The sequence below is a fragment of the Medicago truncatula genome, chromosome 5, assembly GCF_003473485.1.
Source record: "Medicago truncatula cultivar Jemalong A17 chromosome 5, MtrunA17r5.0-ANR, whole genome shotgun sequence".
NCBI classification, from domain to species: domain Eukaryota; kingdom Viridiplantae; phylum Streptophyta; class Magnoliopsida; order Fabales; family Fabaceae; genus Medicago; species Medicago truncatula.
The window spans coordinates 34,673,963-34,694,083 of NC_053046.1; the positions used below are offsets into that span (position 1 = coordinate 34,673,963).

Consider the following 20,121-nt stretch of genomic DNA (forward strand, 5'->3'; position numbering starts at 1 on the left):
TTTTGCATTTAGCCTTTTATTTTGATATTTTTTTTTTCTCCTTTCATGGTGATATGATATTAGGTTGAAATATTCATTGTACTTTCGATCTTCATATATCTCATGTATAATGTATTTTGTTCTATTCAAACTAAAATATATCAATATTTCATTCTTCCATTGTAAAATGAAGAAGAAAATAATTGTGATGTATTATAATGTGCTTATAACTTTTTCTGGAAACACAAAGTCTAACTAAAACAATGCAAATTGTAATTTTTATTGCTTAAACATTTTAAGAAAATATAGTCAAACAGAATATAATACAACTAAAGTCTTTTCAGATAATATATTTTTCAGAATACAATTCAAAAATGACAATTTGCTTGAAAAAAAAAAACTCAATGGCATGTTAATTCATTGTATAATCAGTTTTTTGGGATTCCTTTTATTTAGTCGTATTAGTGACACAACCTGTGGTATCATGGGATAATGTTAATTTATAAATACTTTCTTCGAATGTACGTCGATGAATCACAAGATAGTATCAAAATTTGGGTTAATAGTTGCATTCTTCGTCACTAATTATAAGACATTTTACAATAAATATTTTATCCTTGAATATAAGACTCTTTATAAATTTTTAAATGCATTTATTATCCTTTTTCTAATTTGTCTTAAAATGGTAACATTTTTTTGAACAATAGAATGTGTAACATTGAAACATTGAATATATGTAAAATAAAGAGTTTTTTTTTTCTCCGTCAAGTAGTCTAGTGGCTGGAGCTTACACATTTTAAATGTGGAGAAGTGGGTGTTCGGAGTTCGAACTCCAACCCCTGCTGCAATATCCATACCAATTGAGATAAGTTCATGAGGGTATAAAGGGTAATTTATTATAGTCATTCATGCTTAACACAAATTTATTACTCCAGAAACTTTTCTTAATACCTATAATTTTTTATACAACAAGGTCTTACGGAAAAGGACGGAAAGAGTGTAATTTTCAATTGCAAATTGTTGCTTAATATTCTTCTTCTTTTTTGGTAGAGAATGATAAAGGAAAAAAAAAATAACACTAAGAACATGGTTCTAGTGCATCAAGCTTCAACACACTCTCCAACTCTAATGGAGGAGCTTGTCAAAAGGTCACACCTAGACTTAAAGGGTGCATGAGTTTGGTCAAGAAATATGCGCTATAATTGCCCTCTCTAAGCACACGTTGGAAAGAAATGTTAGAAATATGTTCCTTTAAATGAAAAATCTTAACCACCAAAGAATCATATACATGCATATGCGAATGATTCAAATGTTGAAGAAGAATGAAGACTTTTAAAGAATCATTTCACAAATAACCTGATGAATAGAGTTGTTGATGACTAACATCAAACCATGATAAACTCCAAGTAGCTTATATCCTTAAATATAAGAGAAGCCAACTATCCAATCATCCTTGTTGTTCCAAAGTTAACCGCCAGCACCAATGTCACCAGAAGCACCACAATATTCAACTTAAATCATCCATCTTGAGGGGGAAGGGAGGTACACTTAACAATGTGATGTCGAAACTTGTTAGCTGAAATCGTGTTGTGCATGCAAACTATACGTTGCCAAGTTGTAGTGATGTCGAAACTTGTTAGCTGAAATCGCATTGTGCATGCAAAGGCAAAGGAATGATGCACTTTACCTAGAATGGACAATTTCCAAATCCAATCTCAAGTGTCATTATCATTCCACTCTCTACAAAGGGATAGTAGCCAACTATATGTTGTAGAGCAAGAATACATGTATGTTTGAGAAGCTCTCCAAACTCATCTATGTTGAACATTATCATCAAAGGACAAAGGAGGAGAAATTGATCAACTATCTTGTTTAGCTCATTTAGAATCATTGTTGTCAGTTTATTTCAATCCCTCGAACAAGTAAAACTAACATTCTTAAACTGTAATTGAATATCTGAAATATTGACGAAATCAACCAAGTGACAAAACGCTTCTAACCACATCCGATTGTCATATACAAGAATGAGGAGGAACAACCACCAATACGGAATTGAAGCCTTATCTCAAAATTTCAATGTCTTTAAAATACTACTCCACATTAAAGAAATATTGCCTCCAGTTTTGATGTTCCAATATGTTGCTTGATTAATACATCGCTATATATACTATCGCTATAAATATCATTTCCGTTTATCTATACTCTATACTATATTTATATCATCTTCTTATATATTAAAGTTAACACAGAAGCATATTTTAGCCCTAATTTTAACCTAAACCTATTGCATAAATTTACTATTTTAACCCTGATGTTAAATTCATTTGTTTAACCTTATTGAATTTCCCCCCTTCTCAATTTCTCGATACATCTTCTTATATATCTTCTTATATATTAAAGTTAACACAGAAGCCCTAATTTTAACCTAAACCTATTGCATAAATTTACTATTTTAACCCTGATGCTAAATTCCTTTGTTTAACCTTATTGAATTTTCCCCCTTCTCAATTTCTCGATACATCTTCTTATATATTAAAGTTAACACAGAAGCATATTTTAGCCCTAATTTTAATCTAAACTTATTGCATAAATTTACTATTTTAACCCTGATGCTAAATTCCCTTCTTATATATATCTTCTTATCTTCTTATATATCTTCTTATATATTAAAGTTAACCCGTAAGCTCTAATTTTAACATAAACCCTATTGGATAATTTTACTGTTTTAACCCTAATGCTCACACCTAATCTCCTATTTTCATGAACAACCCTAATGCTCACACCAAATCTTCTTATCTTCTTATTATATATTAAAGTTAACCCGTAAGCCCTAATTTTAACCTAAACCCTATTGAATAATTTTACTCTTTTAACCCTACTGCTCACACCTAATCTCCTATTTTCATGAACAACCCTAATGCTCACACCTATCTTCTTATATATTAAAGTTAACCTGTAAGCCCTAATTTTAACCTAAACCCTATTGGATAATTTTACTGTTTTAACTCTAATGCTCACACATAATCTCCTATTTTCATGAACAACCCTAATGCTCACACCTAATCTTCTTATCTTCTTAAATATTAAAGTTAACCCGTAAGCCCTAATTTTAACCTAAACCCTATTGAATAATTTTACTGTTTTAACCCTAATGCACACCTAATCTCCTATTTTCATGAACAACCCTAATGCTCACACCTAACCTCCTATTTTCATAAACAAAGCAAATCGGCATCGCTTTATTTCCCCTATTTCTTCAAAACAAATCACCCTATTTCTTCAACAAAACAAATCGCCATATTGGAATAAAAGGGTTTTGAAAGATTATAGCAACATTTTTTTTTTGTTAATATTACAAACAGGTGGAAGAAACATTTCAACAAACAGTTAAAGGGTATCATTTACGGTAAATGTCAAATATTCGATAAAAGAAAAATTATTTAAATAAAACATTTTACATGTTGAGGTTAAGAATGAGCTATTTTTAGTTACATAATATAACATTAACATATAATTTTTACAAAATAATGAAGTAACATTTTGTCAAAAAAAAAAAAAGAAGATGAAGTAACATACCAATAATATAACATTGACATATAATTTTAACAAAAGAATGAAGTAAGACACGATTGATAAAAATTAATATTTTTAAGGTGAATAAGTGTGGTGTCTGAGGTTCGAATTCCAACATCTGCATATATTTGGGACACCACATGTTTTATTCTCTTTGATATGCATTGAGATTTGTTTTTGTCTACTACATCTACAATGTATATGACCCGTGCGGCAGCACGGGTGGAAAGTTTAGTATATATAAAGAAACTGAAGCATCAACGAAAACCACGATATAAAAATAAACCTAGGCTCCTTAAAAAAATAAGAAATAAACCTAGGCACAAAGTAAAATAAAAAAGTTTAGTAATTTTTTATTTTTTTTTACGATTTTTTGTAACCTTTGCCCAAAAATGAAATTATATATCATTTTTAATAAACTAGCCTCGTATATAATTGCAAATTATCGGGAAAACAGCAAGAAAGCAGCTCTTATTCATGTTTGTTTCGTCGTCCTCCCACTTATCGTTCAAAATCATATTAATTGCAAATAATTTTCTTAATATATGGTCTACCCTCCTCTCAAGTGTATTTATAATAAAGCATAGAGATTTTAATTGAAATATTCAAACTTTCGTTTGATGACAACTGTTTATCAAATCTATGAAAGCAAATAATTGAGTTTATTTAAATTGTTGAGGAGGGAGAGTTTTATCCCTTGTTGTGGTGCTACTCGGTTCAAAAGAAAAATAATCTTTAAAATTACACGTGAAAGATTCCAATTTAAAAAATAAATCACATTATTCACGCTAAAAAAGTGTTTTTTTCTTTTTGAAATCTATATAAAAGAGAATGTCAAAAAAAAAAAAGAGATTACGAAGACTTGTGATGTGTGATATCATTTGATTTTGAGATATTGTCTTACTTTTGCTCATAGTCTTACCATGCTAGGGACTTGAGTTAGTGAGTGGAGTGTATCTCACGCTTCAAACTCAAGCAAAGCTTGTTGATGAGGTGCTGCTTTCTGATTGTTACATGTTGAAAATGCTAATGTAAAGTCGTATAACAAAGGTTTACGATCTAGTTTACGTTTGATTTAAATTAAGTTTGAATTTATTTTGAATAGGTTAGATTTATTAAGACTTAGAAATATATTCAACTTTTTTTTTTTTTTTTAAGGAAGAAATATATTCAACTTTTTTAAACGTCAGATTCTATGTCATCAAAAAAGTTTTTTAAGTCTATCATGTCTATTTATATAAAATATCTAATATTTTGTATTATTATTATTATTATCATACTAGACATCCTCTAAAAAAATTATTATATATTAGATATTACATTTTGTGTTATATTATAAATTTGTTGACTTTTTCAACAATTTGAACACACCGTCTAAATAATATTTTGATATACTGTAAAGTCATATTTTTTTAAATGATCATATTAGATCTCAAAATAGAACTTAATCTTATTTACTTATTAGAATGTATATATGTCCTTCAAAAAATAAAAAAATGTATATATACTTAAGTATATACGTAAGATTGCTACTGAAAAAAATTAAAATAACTACGAAAATATAAAGACCTAAAAGTTATATTATTTATCTCTAATCATCTCGCTAAGTTTTAGACGCCAAATTTTCGTGAAAATTTATATTTTTTTCTCTAATTTTCGGATTTATTTCACCATTTCTAGTGTTGAGATCACTTATTTGAAGATATTAATACGAAATAAGAATTTAAGTATTGAAACATGCTAACACCGTTTCTTGAATATTTTGACTAGAACATGCCTATTTTGTGTGAAGTTTAATTTGGTCTGTCTACTCTATCCCTTGACTAACATGGCACGTGTGTCCTATTTCTTATCCCCACTCAACACGTGTCCTTTGGCAAACCATAAATCCATAATCTAAAAACAGAAATTCTTGTGTAGGAACGAACAAACAATAAATTAAAACATGACACGTTATTATTTTTTCTTTTAACCATGATTGGTGGTGGTGAATACTAACTGCAAATAATGGTTGAGAGAGAGGAGAGGAGCAGTTATTTTTTATTTCTTAAATTATTTCCTAATTATTTTAAAATAAAACAATGACGTGTCATGTTTTAATTTGTTGTTTGTAAGAATGATATGTTAGGTTCGTTCCTACATAAGAATTTCTCATCTAAAAAACATAAAATTTACAAAATACCAGTAGATAAAAAGAACTTAAACATTTTAAAAAAAGGAACAAAAAAACAAAAAAAAAAATCATACAAAATATAATGTGAACAGTTTAATTTCATCTTAGAATAAAATAAAATAAATTGAGATAGTGGGTTTATGGGTCATAGTCGACTTTAGAGTTTAGAATAGAGGTGCTGAATTTTGTATATATAAGTAGGTGATGGTGCTCTATCCTAAGCTATTATTATGTGTATACTCTCAAGAGCCTCTCAACTCCCTTAGACTCTCTCTATTTACAACTTGGCTTTGTGTCATTTGTAAAAGAATAATGGGAAGGCAACCTTGTTGTGACAAAGTAGGATTGAAAAAAGGGCCATGGACTGCAGAAGAAGACAGGAAGCTCATCAATTTCATCCTTACTAATGGTCAATGTTGCTGGAGAGCTGTCCCTAAATTGGCAGGTCTCCTTTCATTGCTCTTGCTCTTTTTTGCTAGACCATTTTTCTTCAATATCAATGATGACCACATAGAGATTAATCAATGTTTTCTATAAGCACATTTTACAAAATATTTTAATTTGTGGTCATAGATTACAAATAATTGCGGTCAAATGCAGTTGATACATATAGTCGTTCCTATCGGTCCCAGAAACATCAAAAATCTCGTCTCAAAATTTTGATTTCAATTCTTAGTATGCAAGTTTGTATAATTCAATTGCAATTTGGTTATGAATATCTCTAAAATGTGACTCAACATGCAGGGCTATTAAGGTGTGGAAAAAGTTGTAGACTTAGATGGACAAATTACTTGAGGCCAGATTTAAAAAGAGGACTTTTATCTGAATATGAAGAGAAAATGGTGATTGATCTTCATGCTCAACTTGGGAACAGGTTATTTCCCCTCACCAACCATTTCACCCAGTTCTACATATTTATTTTTCCTTTCTTACTAATGATTAATCAAATAAAATAATTGCATTGTGTTTTGTTTTTTAAATATTCAACTAGATTGCAAATATTTTAAATGATGAAACTCTAATGACAACAAAGGCACTAACTTAACTGAATTTAGTACTTTTATAATCATGCCCTTCAAGTTGTAAATAGTTTATTATTTGTTAGAATTAGATGTAAAAAGAACGTGGTCCATGAAAAGAGGCGTATGAAAATTTTATACTATGGTTTCTCTTTTATTTATGTTTTTTAAATAAATAAAGAAAAACTACTTATGATTAGAATTTAAAGTTGACTGAAAATGAAAGTATTTATTATTGTATATATAGGAAAGTAAACACACGACAAATTTGTCTTGTGAACAATTCTTCTTTCTTAACTTAACTTGCATGACATTGGAAGATGGAGCCTTTCTTTTCAGTGGCTATAAAGTCATTCTTCCTTTTAAGTGATGCAACAATTACGCATGGGACATATATTATGATGAAATCTTTTAGGTTTTAACCATTCTTTATATTTAAAATAACTCTCATAATTTGAATAAAGTTATGTGGATATATTATATTATCTATAAAAAAAAAGATAGGGTTTGCTAATTTTATTGTTTGAAAAATTGAATTGAATCGTCCATAAATCATTACTTGAATGATAAAAATGTTGAAATGTTGTTATCGGATGTTTGAATTCTGGTCTAATCCCATGTGTGTAAGTTTTAATTATTATTATTCATTTCATTGTTTAAAAAAATTAAATTGAATCGAACAGTTCAACCAATTGAAATGTAAATAAGTTATTTGAACGATTTCAAACATGATTTCGTCTCAATTTAAGTGATTTGAAACAAATGCAATAGGATTTGGATGTCTTGGAGGTTGTGTGAAACTTATTTATTTTATTTTGTTTTTTTTTCATTAAATCCCTAATATTTTTTACTAATTACTATTTTTTTTCTTTTACAGATGGTCTAAGATTGCTTCTCATTTACCTGGAAGAACGGATAATGAAATAAAAAATCATTGGAATACTCACATAAAGAAAAAGCTCAAGAAAATGGGAATTGATCCTATGACACACAAACCACTAGCACTCTCTAATGCAAGTGATCAAACCCAAGATCAACCTAAACAACAACTACACCAATCATTAGAAAAAGAACAGGAAAACCAACAACCTTTGACAATTGACATTGACAACAAAATTGAATCAAAAGTTGAGGAGCATAATAAGGAGGTTGAGAAGCCAAAGACGTCTTTTGAGTCACCAACCATAATTGAAATCAAAGAGAAAGATGAAATTACAATAACACCCTTATTTGACACAATGGATGGATTTTCTATAGATGAAGTTCCAATGATAGAACCTAATGAGATTATAGTGTCTAATTCCTCTTCATCCACTTCTTCATCAAATTCAACCAATTTCCTTGAAGATCTTCATCTCCTTGATTTTGAATGGCCTAATAATAATAACAAGGAAGAATGCAATAACAACAATATGGCCTTTTGGGATGATGACTTTATTAGTAGCTTGAATTTGTTGCTTAATGATGATGACATTGATGTTAATAATGGTGAAAGAAAGCAAGAACTTGATGCTCCTCTTAGCAATTACTCAAGAATGGCCATGGATTTAGAATCTTGGGCACATGAATTGTTTTGATTTGAACTTTTGTTCACTTTACTTGTAATTTGCTTCTAAGTTATTTTTTATTTTTTTGAAAAGGAAAAAAAATTGCTTCTATGTTCTTACAAAGAATAAAGACTGAATCATCAAATAGGAAGACCAAAAACATGTTTAGCATTATTTTTCACTAGCTTTTACCTTGTCATGTAAACATGTATGTACAAGATAATGGAAACGTTTATTGCCAACTTTTGAAAGTCACTTTCAAATTTAGTTGATATGAGTTGAGTTGGTAGATGAGATGGAGCTTATATGAATCTGCTTGCTTGATATCAAATCAAGTGTGGTGACTTAGCTAATTGACAATGAGTATCTGAAAATTATTCTTTTTATCAACTTTTTTTACAAATTAAATATGTTTTTAAATAATCGTCCGCAAGAACCCGGGTTTAATTTCTAAGTGAAGCAATTCTTCGTTAGACTTTGCTTACCTCGCGGCCGAGTTCTCGATTCTTAAGACTCATTTTTTCTAAAAATCGAAAGGTTAACACAATAAAAAAGTGCATTTAAATTAATATTGTGGTAACCATCTATTCCCTAGTCTTGTAATTATCAGGTACAATATTCAAATACCTTTGGAATTGTAGGCTTAAGCGGTCCCCTCTCCCTTACTAATAAAAAAAATGTTTTAATTTGATTTACCACCTAACTTCATAATTAGATTTATATACTGAATAAAGGTGAGATGATTTATTTATCATGAATGGATGTTAAGTGGAGAGACCAAACTGAGTTTGATGCACTTGGTCAATATCATAAATTTCTCAAATAAAGGGGTTGGGATTCGACACTCCACTTATTCTCCTTGAATAATGAGAATTCTAGTCATTAGGTTACCTGACAAAAAACATGGAAGTGATAGCAATACATTTTTTAGGCAAAGTTACATTTTTAGTCCCTTAACTTAATTTCAGGTAACAGTTTGGTCTTTTATCTTTTTTTCATTTCAATTTGGTCCTTTTTGTCCATTTTTATATACATTTTCAAGCTTCAAATCTAATATTCTTATGCAAAAATAGACGAGGATCATAAATTTGAAGATTGAAAGACTATAAGAAAATAAAATCATGAATTTTAAGCATAAAATTCATATGAAAATGGACAAAAAGGACCAAATTGAAATGAAAAAAAGATAAAGGACCAAACTGTTACCTGAAATTAAGTTAAGGGAAATTTTGTCATTTTTTAATATCCCTCCTTCCTCACTCTCTTTACGATTGAGTAAAATACACATAAGTTATACTCCAAATAGGTAATGATACTCATTAAGTTAGTGAAACGTCTCAGGCATCTATTAACGATGTTTTAATAACTATAGATAAATATGAAAGCTCCTTATTTCATACGAGTGCCTAAACATGAGTTGATATAGGAAGTTAAAATAACTTTATTTTAGCCTTGCGGTAACTCGTTGTTAATGATGAGCTAAGAAAAGTTGAGTCGAAGACTCTGAACGAAAATTAACATAACCACTAACGGAGTCGGGGGGGGGGGGGGGGGGGGGTGCCATAGCATCTCAAAGTTTAAAAAAAAAATACATTTTTAATAGGTATAAATATACATTTTTTAATTAAATGTTATAATGTATATATTAATGTTTGCATAATCATGTCTTTACACACTAGCAACACGGTTAAATGTCTCACATTTTAGTGTTAGGTTTTGTATTCAATTCTTTCTTTGTTCATTGTTAGCTTTGACTCGTATTTTTAGTATGGGTCATGTTAAGCATTAAAAGCAACACTTTTTTAAGTTTCAAAAAGTAAAATACACAATTTTTGAGAAAACATTTTCTTTTATAATTCTTTAACTAGTGTCCGGGGCACTAGTTAACATTCCCCATTTAGTATTTCTTAAACATAAAACACCAGCATAGGGCTCATTATGGATTTTAGGAACTTTTTAATTTGTGGTTTACCTGCAATCTTAGCTTTATCAATTTGGATATTATTTCTTACTTAGTAGAGGTGGACTCGTTTTTACGGTTGTTAATTAATTTGCATGGTTAACTCTCGGAGGACTCATAATCTGCATATGATACCTCTCCTTCAAGTTGCCTTGGCCCTTGTGTTTCGGGTTTAAAAAGAGGGACAAAAATTCTGACTTTTTCTATAAAGAAAATTCATGAAAAAACAATGCGATGACTAGAAACATTTTTTGGTATCATGATCAGGAGCAGGAGCAGGACACTTTGCTATTCCATTGTTTTTGTTAAATCCAATGGAGAACTGAACCACTATGAAAAGTATGTATCAAGAAATGTATTTTTTTTTTAAAGAATATACTAATTAATAGAAGATAAGATAGCTACAAATGCACAGGTGGTAACAAACATACATAGGGGCATAAAGTGTTGCATGTGTATAATAAATAAATCCACATGTGGAAAGGACAATCCAGTTATTTAGTTTCATCCACAAAAACAAAGCAGATTTGGACAAATAGAAAAGGTGGCATGGGACTCAAAACCACTTCTGAGTTGGGTAAAGAGAAAAACAGATATTTTACTATTATTGAGTGTGACGCATGGATGGATTGAATGGGGTTTGTACGTAAATGGGTAGATATCTTGGGATAAATTGGCAAAATTTGGTGTTACTTCTTCAAGTTTTCATTGATATGATATATGTCTAGTAAATAAGTTTTTAGTTTCTCTAAATAAATATATCATATTTTGTTTTTAGTTTTACTAAAAAAAGGTTTAAATAATATTCCTTCAAATATTTTCTATAAGATTGAATTATTTTTTCCTTTTGAAATAATAAGATTGAAATAATAACCTTAGATCGCTTAGGACACAAATATTGTTATTAGATTGTAGAAAATTAACAAGTCTAACATAAGTGAAGTTAACAAAAATTAAGGTGTTTTATAAGTGGTGGAGATTTTAAGCTAATTGGTTTGAATTTTTGGACTATAAATCACCACACTAAAGAACGTAAACTAGCACACTAAGTTCCGACAATCCTAGTGGTCGTGTAATATAATTCAACTGGTATTAGAATTAGGTAAACTATTTATGTGAGTTTAACTCAGTTGGTAGAGATATTATATATTATATGTAGAGGTTGGGGTTTGAATATCGGATATTTCACTTCTCAACATTTAAAATGTGTGAGCTCTAACCACTAAGCTACTAGAAAAAAAAAAGGTAAACTAATTAACTAAAATGCCAAAAATAACTATGATTTCAGTCCATTGGTTCAACCGTAAAACTACACATCTCCACACTCATGAACACAAACTAGCACATTATATTTCCTCACTCTATCTGGACATTTTCAATTATCCAACATGACATGGATCACTCAAGTCACGCTTAAGTGTTTTGAGTTTCAAAATAAAATTAATGGTCAATGTTAATATTTGTTGTATTATGCTACGAGTTTGTATTAAACATCCAACCTCCCTATCACTCCAATATTTAAGTCCCTTTCCCATGTATCACATCAAACAGACAGGCGGCTTTAGACAGTAAAGGGGAGGAAGAGGATTTGTCGGAGGCAGAGCTTGGTGAATTGCATGGTATTTTGACGGATATTCATTCGTTATCTCGTCTTAATACTAGCATTTGTTGGCAACAATCGAGATTAAATTGGCTCCGGGAGGGTGACGCTAACTCAAAAAATTTTCACTCTGTGCTGGCTAGTAGAAGACGTCGCAATTCCCTGGCTTCGATCATTGTGAATGGGACGGTGGTGGAGGGTGTTCAGCCTGTCCGTCAAGCTGTATTTTTGCATTTTAAGTCTCAGAGAGTGGTACGGCCCAGCGTGGGAAATCTTCAGTTTAAAAAGCTCTCAGTGGCGGAAATGGGTAATTTGACCAAACCTTTCTCGGTGGACGAAATTAAGTCGGCGGTGTGGGATTGTGACAGTTTTAAAAGCCTGGGTCCCGATGGCATTAATTTTGATTTTATTAAGAATTTTTGGAACGAGATGAAGGAGGATGTTGTGAGATTTGTTACTAATTTTCATAGGAACGGGAGGTTGTCGAAAGGTTTAAATTCTACGTTCATTGCCCTTATTCCTAAAGTAGAGAGTCCTCAATCCTTGAATGATTTTAGACCGATTTCGTTGGTGGGGAGTCTTTATAAAATTTTGGCAAAAATTCTAGCTACTATGCTACGTCAGGTTATTGGGAGTGTCGTGTCTGATGTTTAATCCGCGTTTGTTAAAAATAGGCAAATTCTTGATGGAATTCTGATAGCTAATGAGGTGGTTGATGAGGCTCGCAAGTCTAAGAAAGATTTGTTGTTGTTTAAATGTGTTGATGAAAGCCATGGTTGAAGCAAGTGTCTTTACAGGTTACAGTGTGGGAGGCGCTAATCCAGTAGTGGTGTCTCATCTTCAATTTGCTGATGATATGCTTTTGATAGAGAATAAAAGTTGGGCTAATGTTTGTGCTTTGAGGGCTGGTCTCGTTTTGTTTGAAGCTATGTCTAGATTGAAAATCAATTTCCATAAAAGCTCTCTGATTGGGGTCAATATTAATGTCTCTTGGTTGTCTGAGGCGGCTTCTGTGTTGGGGTGCAAAGTGGGTAAAGTTCTGTTTCTCTACTTGGGCCTTCCAATAGGAGGTAATCCGAGCCGGTTATTATTTTGGGAGCCTATTGTTAATCGTATAAAGTCTAGATTGTCTGGTTGGCATAGTAGGTACCTTTCCTTTGGTGGTCGCTTGATACTTCTCAAATCTGTCTTGACTGCGCTTCCTGTCTATGCACTTTCCTTTTTCAAAGCTCCGTCAGGAAACAGAAACAGACAGGTGGTTGTGGATGCCAGATCAGATTTCTGGTTATACTGTTCGTGGTGTATATGACTTGTTGACATCACAGGAACAACCTCATATTCATCAAAATATGGAGTTAATTTGGCATAAACAGGTTCCCTTAAAAGTTTCTATCCTTGCTTGGCGACTGTTGAGGGATCGTTTACCTACTAAATCAAATTTGGTGGCACGTGGAATTATATCTGTGGAAAATCGGTTTTGTGTATCGGGATGTGGGCAGGTTGAAGATGTGAATCATTTATTTTTGTCTTGTCCAATTTTTGGTGCATTGTGGCCTTTGGTGTGGGCTTGGCTTGGTGTCGAATGAGTAGATTCTCATGCTATCTCAGATCATTTTGTGCAATTTATTGATTATGTAGGTGGCTTGAAATCGCGCCGATCCTTATTTCATTTGATTTGGTTTCAGTGTGTCTCGATTTTATGGAAAGAACAGAATGATAGGTTATTTCAGAATCGTCAAAGTTCTATACCACTATTGTTAGATAAAGTAAAATCAAATACCTTGTGGTGGTTGAAAGTCAGTAACATAGTCTTTATTTTTGGTACACATAGTTGGTAGTCGAGCCCGCTTCTATGTATGGGCATTGACTATCTTTGATGTAATCTTGACAGGGTTGTAATCTTTTTGTGATTGTTTTGGCACGTCTTATGCTTCAACAATTACAGTGTTCATAGTAATATATTCCATTTTTGTTTCTTAAAAAAAAACTTATATCCCTTTCTTAAATTTCTAATTATGTAATAGTATAACATAAGTAATAATAAGTGGTGTCTATTTTTCATTTTACAAGTCAATTTGTTTTAGATTTAGATAGACTAAACTCAATTTTAAAATTGTTAAAAGTCTTACATCGAATATGATATGGTCTAACAAGTGTTTAGTGGAGCATACATCACCTTGCAAATCGGTTTTATGAGATTATGTTACTTTCAACCACAAATTCTAAATTGTTATCGGAGCAAATTCAAGATCCGTTAAAATACCTGCTATCATGTTTCCGCCATCATATGTTTTGGATCACACTTTAAATGTTTAGTTTTGAATATGAGAGGATATTAGGAGTCTCACATTGCAAAAAGTGATATTGTATAAACAAATATTTATAAGTGATATTGTATAAACAAATATTTATAAGTGCCAGTAGTCTTCACCTTACAAGTTAATTTTATAGTGTTGTGTTAGATTTAAACATAAGAATTGAAGTTGGTAACAAGTGTTTTTATTAAAAAATTTCATTGAGAGGATATAAGATGACCAATGGTGTGTTTAATTTGGCGTTGAAACAACCATTCTCACGTTTGGAACCAATTTTATCTTGACTTTATGAAGCTCAAATTTCTATCTTCACCCAAATACACGTTTTTTTTTTACTTTTTCAGTATTGCAGCTTCATGCTTTCAACGTTTGAGGTGCATTGGGACGCAAGAATGTTCTGAAAAACACGTTTCCAAACAAGCTATAAGATGATTGATAGAACTTGTGTGTTTGGTTCAGCTTTGGATAGAATTGATTCTGATTGAATTGATTTTGATAGAATTGATTCTGATATAATTGATTTTGAGAGAATTGGTTTATGTTTGGATACAATAATGTAGAATTGATTAAATAGAATGAATGTTGTTTGGATAGTTTTGATCAAAATTGTTTTTGAATGTATAATTACTAAAATGGACATAGCTAAATACAAATAAATGGACATAGTTGAATGTATATGTAGATTAATACTAAATATTGATATATTACTTAATTTAAATAAATAATTTTTTTATCTCATAATTTAAAAAATAATAAATATGATCATTAAACCAAAAAAAAAATTGACAAAATATTTGTTCTATGTATTTTATATTTTTTGATAAAATATATTTAAGTTAAATAATACTCCCTCCATTTTAAAATACATGTCCAATTTTTGCAATGTGCACTATTCACTTGACTTACTTTGACTATACTTTTTAACTAATATATAAATACAAATATTAGCATGTAAGATGTTGTTTGATTTGTCTCGACAAATATTTTCAAAATATTAAATTTTTATAATTTTTTACTTAGAAAATTAAAGATATTAACAGTCAAAATTATGCATTGGCATATGTGAAGTGGTTGACTTGGACATGTATTTTGAAACGGAGGGAGTAATAGAGATGGTTGCCAAAAATTTGAACGGAAAATTGTAAAGAAAAATCCAAAACTTAGTAACTCATGACCATAAATATTTTCTGAGGCTAATTTAGTTCATTAATTTTTTTGATTAAATTTGGTTCATCAAATTAAATACAAACCAAAAAGAAGAATTGATGAAGGACGATAAAGGAAAATAATGGGTTGTAATAATTAAAATATAAAATTTAATGGAGAATTGATTATGGTCAACTCAAAAGTTAGGAATTGTAGCTTCAACCAGAATTGTTTTTGGAGAAGAAAATTGCTTCTATAAAGTGAACCAAACATGCGATAAATTGCTTTTTTTTCAATAGAAGTGATTCTGGATTATGGAAAAGCTGAAACAAACAATCACTTGGTAACATTTGGTGGGTCATTTTTTAGATTACTTTTTAGTATGATATGTGTGATATTGATTGATGCATTGTGGGACAAAAAAAAAGTGCACAACCGAAATGAGCAAATAAGATGGGACGGTGTAATTTTGGTCTCCCAAAATGAATAGGACACGCATGAACTCCATTGGTGGATTTAGTGGGATTTTGGACCCATATTATATGTCCTTTTCCTAATGCTTCCAAAATGTTGATAAAAAGGATCTTCTAAGGTCTACACTATTCTCACTGTCTCTCTCTTCTTGCAAGCTTTTCATCATGATTCAGAGGAATCAATATTCCAATAAGTGCATATATTCACAGATCAGATTTGTTGCTTTAAGGCATTATTATTTAGGTAGATAAGATTTATATTGTTAATAATATTTCCTCTAACTATCCTTTCAAAAAAAAAATATTTCTTCTAACTATTATAATGTCATTATGTAGTATTCCATAGATAAAATCAATTTATAAAGGTATAATAGTTTTGAATTCTTCTTTTTTTGAATAAGTATTCCGTAGATAAAATCAATTTATAAAAGTTATAATACTTTTGTTTGTTTATCTTCTTCTTATTATTATTATTATTATTATTATTATTATTATTTCGTTATAATCTTTAATTATGGTTTCCAACATTGTCTAAATTTTAAAATGAAACAATGTTATCTCTTCTCTTAAAGCATATCTACCTTTTTTGTACTCAAAAGCCTATACTACATTAGAATAAAAATGATATTACAATATATTATGATAAAAAGGATATAAACTATTTAATGAAATGTCTTTTTATCAACTGAAAAATATTATAACACTCACATAAACTAAAAAAATTATAACAAAACTAATTTAGTCACATCAATTAATATCATTGAATTTAATTATCTTTTAATTTTTTTTTTTCATTTTATGTGAGTGTGCTTGAATTTTTTTGATTTAGGATTGTGATCATATAAAACTTTCTCTGGTTGTACCATATTATGACTATATTCATAAGTCATATATACATCTGCATAGATATAGATAGGCACACATAACAGGTTTGGTAGGCACATAATGGTTATAAATGAATTTTTTTATCATTTGCCATTATGTAATTTAAAGTTTCTTTATTAAATAATCCCAATTAAAAAACTAAGAAATTGTGACATGGCATCTACATAGACATCCTAATGTATGCCACATCGCCTTGAAATGTTCCACATCTAAATAGAAATAATGAATGGTTTGATTCAAAATTAGTCGTTATCATAATTTAATAGGATAATGTAGTATATGTAGTTCACGAAAGGAGATTAACAATGTACAATATATATGTATATGTAGTTCATAAAGGTATTCCCAAAACAAAAAAAGTTCATGAAAAGAGATTAATATATGTAGTTCTTTTTCTCGTTTTAATTTCATGGATATAGTATTGTTATTTTTTCTTCAAAAAATTGTCCAGATTTGATTGATGTTAACTTGACACATGGCTTATGATTTGTGAATTAATGATGTTTGGTTCACACAATAACGTAGCATGTAATGTTGATCGATAATGACTTATTTTTCTTAATGTTGATAATGACTTCAGCAACACATTAGCTTGACGTAATAACGCAATAATATGCAGCCCCTATAATTTGGAACGGATTAACATTTCTTAGTTGTGTCAGTATATATATATATAGAAGAAAAAAAAGTCTCACATAAGTTAAACTTTCAAGTCAATTAAGGTTATTATATTAACATTTCATGGCCTTGCTAGCATCCACAAATGTGAAATTTTCTCACCAATTCTGCAAATCACGAACGGTCACATTTATCATGAATGTTTTACGTACCACCGATCATTCCTTGAAAAAAATGTGCCAATAAAATAGTTGTAGAATATTGGACAATCGTTTTGTGACAACTTTTAGGATAAATCTTGTTGTTCTCTCTTCTTATTTGTCAAGAGAGAGAGAGAACACGACATGATCTATAATGTTTGTGCAAATGTAATTTCTCATAAAAATAGTCTACGGCATGATCTATAAGAATTTACTTATATGCTCTTTAAAAAAAAAGAATTTATTTATATGTGACGAAAATTATCAAGAAAAAAATCATAAGAAGTTGCATCCAAGAAAATTATATTAAAGGCAAAATTAATTGCTCTCACGATCCCTTAAATTTCAGATAATGATTTAGTCATTTATTTATTTTTTTCATTTTGATTGTTTTCCTTTTTTTTTATTTGTAAAAAAAAAAAACACTGTTTTCCCTTTTTTTTAGAGTTAAAAGGAAGGGGGAAAACTCATCAAAAACTTATCTTTATAAATAAATTCAGATCTTCATAGAGAATTCAGAAACCCAAATTTTGTTATTTTGGTTCTTTATTTTGTGTGTTTGAACCGAACGCCAAAATTTTAAGATGGAAACATAAAAGTTGACAAGTGCCAAGTTTACGAAGTTTCCCTTATACATTTCATGACACTTGTTAACTTGAATTGATTTTTTGGTGGTATAACTTGAATTCAATGAAAACATGTCGTTTTCCCCCACTTTATTGTATATATTCAGTGATTAGGGTTTAATATATGAGAATGGTGATTTTACATCTTTTTTAGCTTTCATAGATAAATGATAGACGGTATTAAGGTTGTACAATTCGCTTAACAAATTTAAGGCTGAACTGAAAGACGGTTTTTTAGATGGCAAAGACTTCACTTTGAAGGAATGTCAATTTGCGAAGTGAAAATACATTCCACTTATTAAATTTGCACTTACCTCGTCATTGTAATTGGGTCGGTAGGTGCCAACATTAGAATTCATTCTACTTTTTCCAAAGTTAGGGAAAGTGAGCAAGGGAGAGAGGGCAAGATTGAAAGAGTCTTGTGGAATCATATGTAGCAATCAATCTCTTTTCATCTCAATATGTATTTGTAATGTTATTATGTGTAACCAATTCTCTCTTTTGCTAGAATTAGCTAAAACTAATCATTATCTTATATAAACTTTTGAGCGTGAGTGTGGTTATAAGTTATAACACTTCACACTCCATAGAGAGGGGTGTGAAGTGAGTAACTGGCCCAGTATTAAGTTGGGCTTGTTTATTGACTGAGCTGCTTCGAGCATAGGTCTTTGGGTAGTCTACGAGCATAAATCTTCGAGCATTTATAGTGAGTACTTGTGACTATGAACTGAGCTAGACTCATACTACGGAAGGAATTAATAAAATGTATTTCATAATATAGTTTAAATTGACGAATTTATTTATTTTAAAGACTAAATTAATGGTTTAATTATCGTTATATTGGTAAAGCAATGAAAGAAAAATTATGTGATTGAGTTTAACTAGTTAATAAGTTCCACTAAATGATGAATCGTTTGGAAGAATTCGAGTTTAACTTTTATTTGAAACAAAATCTTGGTTAGATTAATTACCGGTGGTAGAGGAAGGTTAAAAAAAATTAATGAAAGAAAAAGAATTCATGTGTTGTAAAATGAGTAAACCATCAAATTCGTCCCTGTCTTTGAAAACCACTTTCGAATTAGTCCCTGACTTCATTGATATTTCAAATTAGTTCATGTCTTTGTTAAAAGTTTCTCAATTATGTCCCTTGTCATGTGAATAAAACATAAAGACATTGACCAAATTGAGAAACTTTTGATAAAGATAGGGACTAATTTGAAATACTAATAGTTTTTGAGACTAATTTGATAATGACTTACAAAGACAAAGACAAATTCGATGATTTACTCGCTGTAAAATTAAGACACGTTAGCCCAGACATTTTTGTTTCGCTTTGCAATTTTTTGCTCTGATCGATTATATGTGCTATAAGCTTTGCTTTTCAATAGATTTTCAAGCACATATATATATAGACACACATATATAAGTTGGCAAAAGCAATGCCTTCCCAATAAGACATGGGTGTTTTACGCTAACGGTTAAAAGTTTGATTTGCATCAATTAAAAGATTTTTTTAACGATAAATATCAGTATGTTAATTTTTTTTTTTCTTTTGAATCATGGACCTCCAACTCTTTTACTATTAGCTCAAACCAGTTGAACTACTTAAACGTCCCACATCAATTAAAAGATTACATGTTTATATATTTCATAAACTAATATATAATACTGAGATATATTTAGTAGAGTTAACCCTTTGGTTCTTAGCAAGGTTGAGGGTCACACCATGTTTGCTTTACGAATGGAGGTGGAATCCGAGGTGGTGTCTTGGTGACTTAGGGTGAGCAGATTTGGCTGGAGTTTTAACAGGGTGTGCTGCTGGTTTTTTGACAGTCTGCAAGGGTGCAGTATGCAGCAGAATTCTGGTCTGTTTTCTGTTTCTTTACCGCGCCTGTTTGTGTGTGTATAGGGTGGTGGCCGTAGTGCCTGTGTACCGTTCTGTGTGGTTTGTTGTAGTGCCTTAGGAGGTTTTTTAGTGAGGCACTCTATGATGTTTAGGTGGTGTTG

At 30.4% G+C, this 20,121-nt stretch overlaps 1 protein-coding gene across 1 annotated transcript; it reads left to right on the forward strand.

Annotated features, from left to right (window-relative positions):
* The first annotated feature begins 5,940 nt into the window (after positions 1-5,940).
* Positions 5,941-8,563, forward strand: LOC11432588 (transcription factor MYB20). The gene is made up of 3 exons (XM_003616230.4): positions 5,941-6,170; positions 6,470-6,599; positions 7,622-8,563. The coding sequence occupies exons 1-3, from the start codon at positions 6,038-6,040 to the stop codon at positions 8,319-8,321; spliced, it is 963 nt and encodes a 320-aa protein (XP_003616278.1). The 5' UTR covers positions 5,941-6,037; the 3' UTR covers positions 8,322-8,563.
* Positions 8,564-20,121: the final 11,558 nt, after the last annotated feature.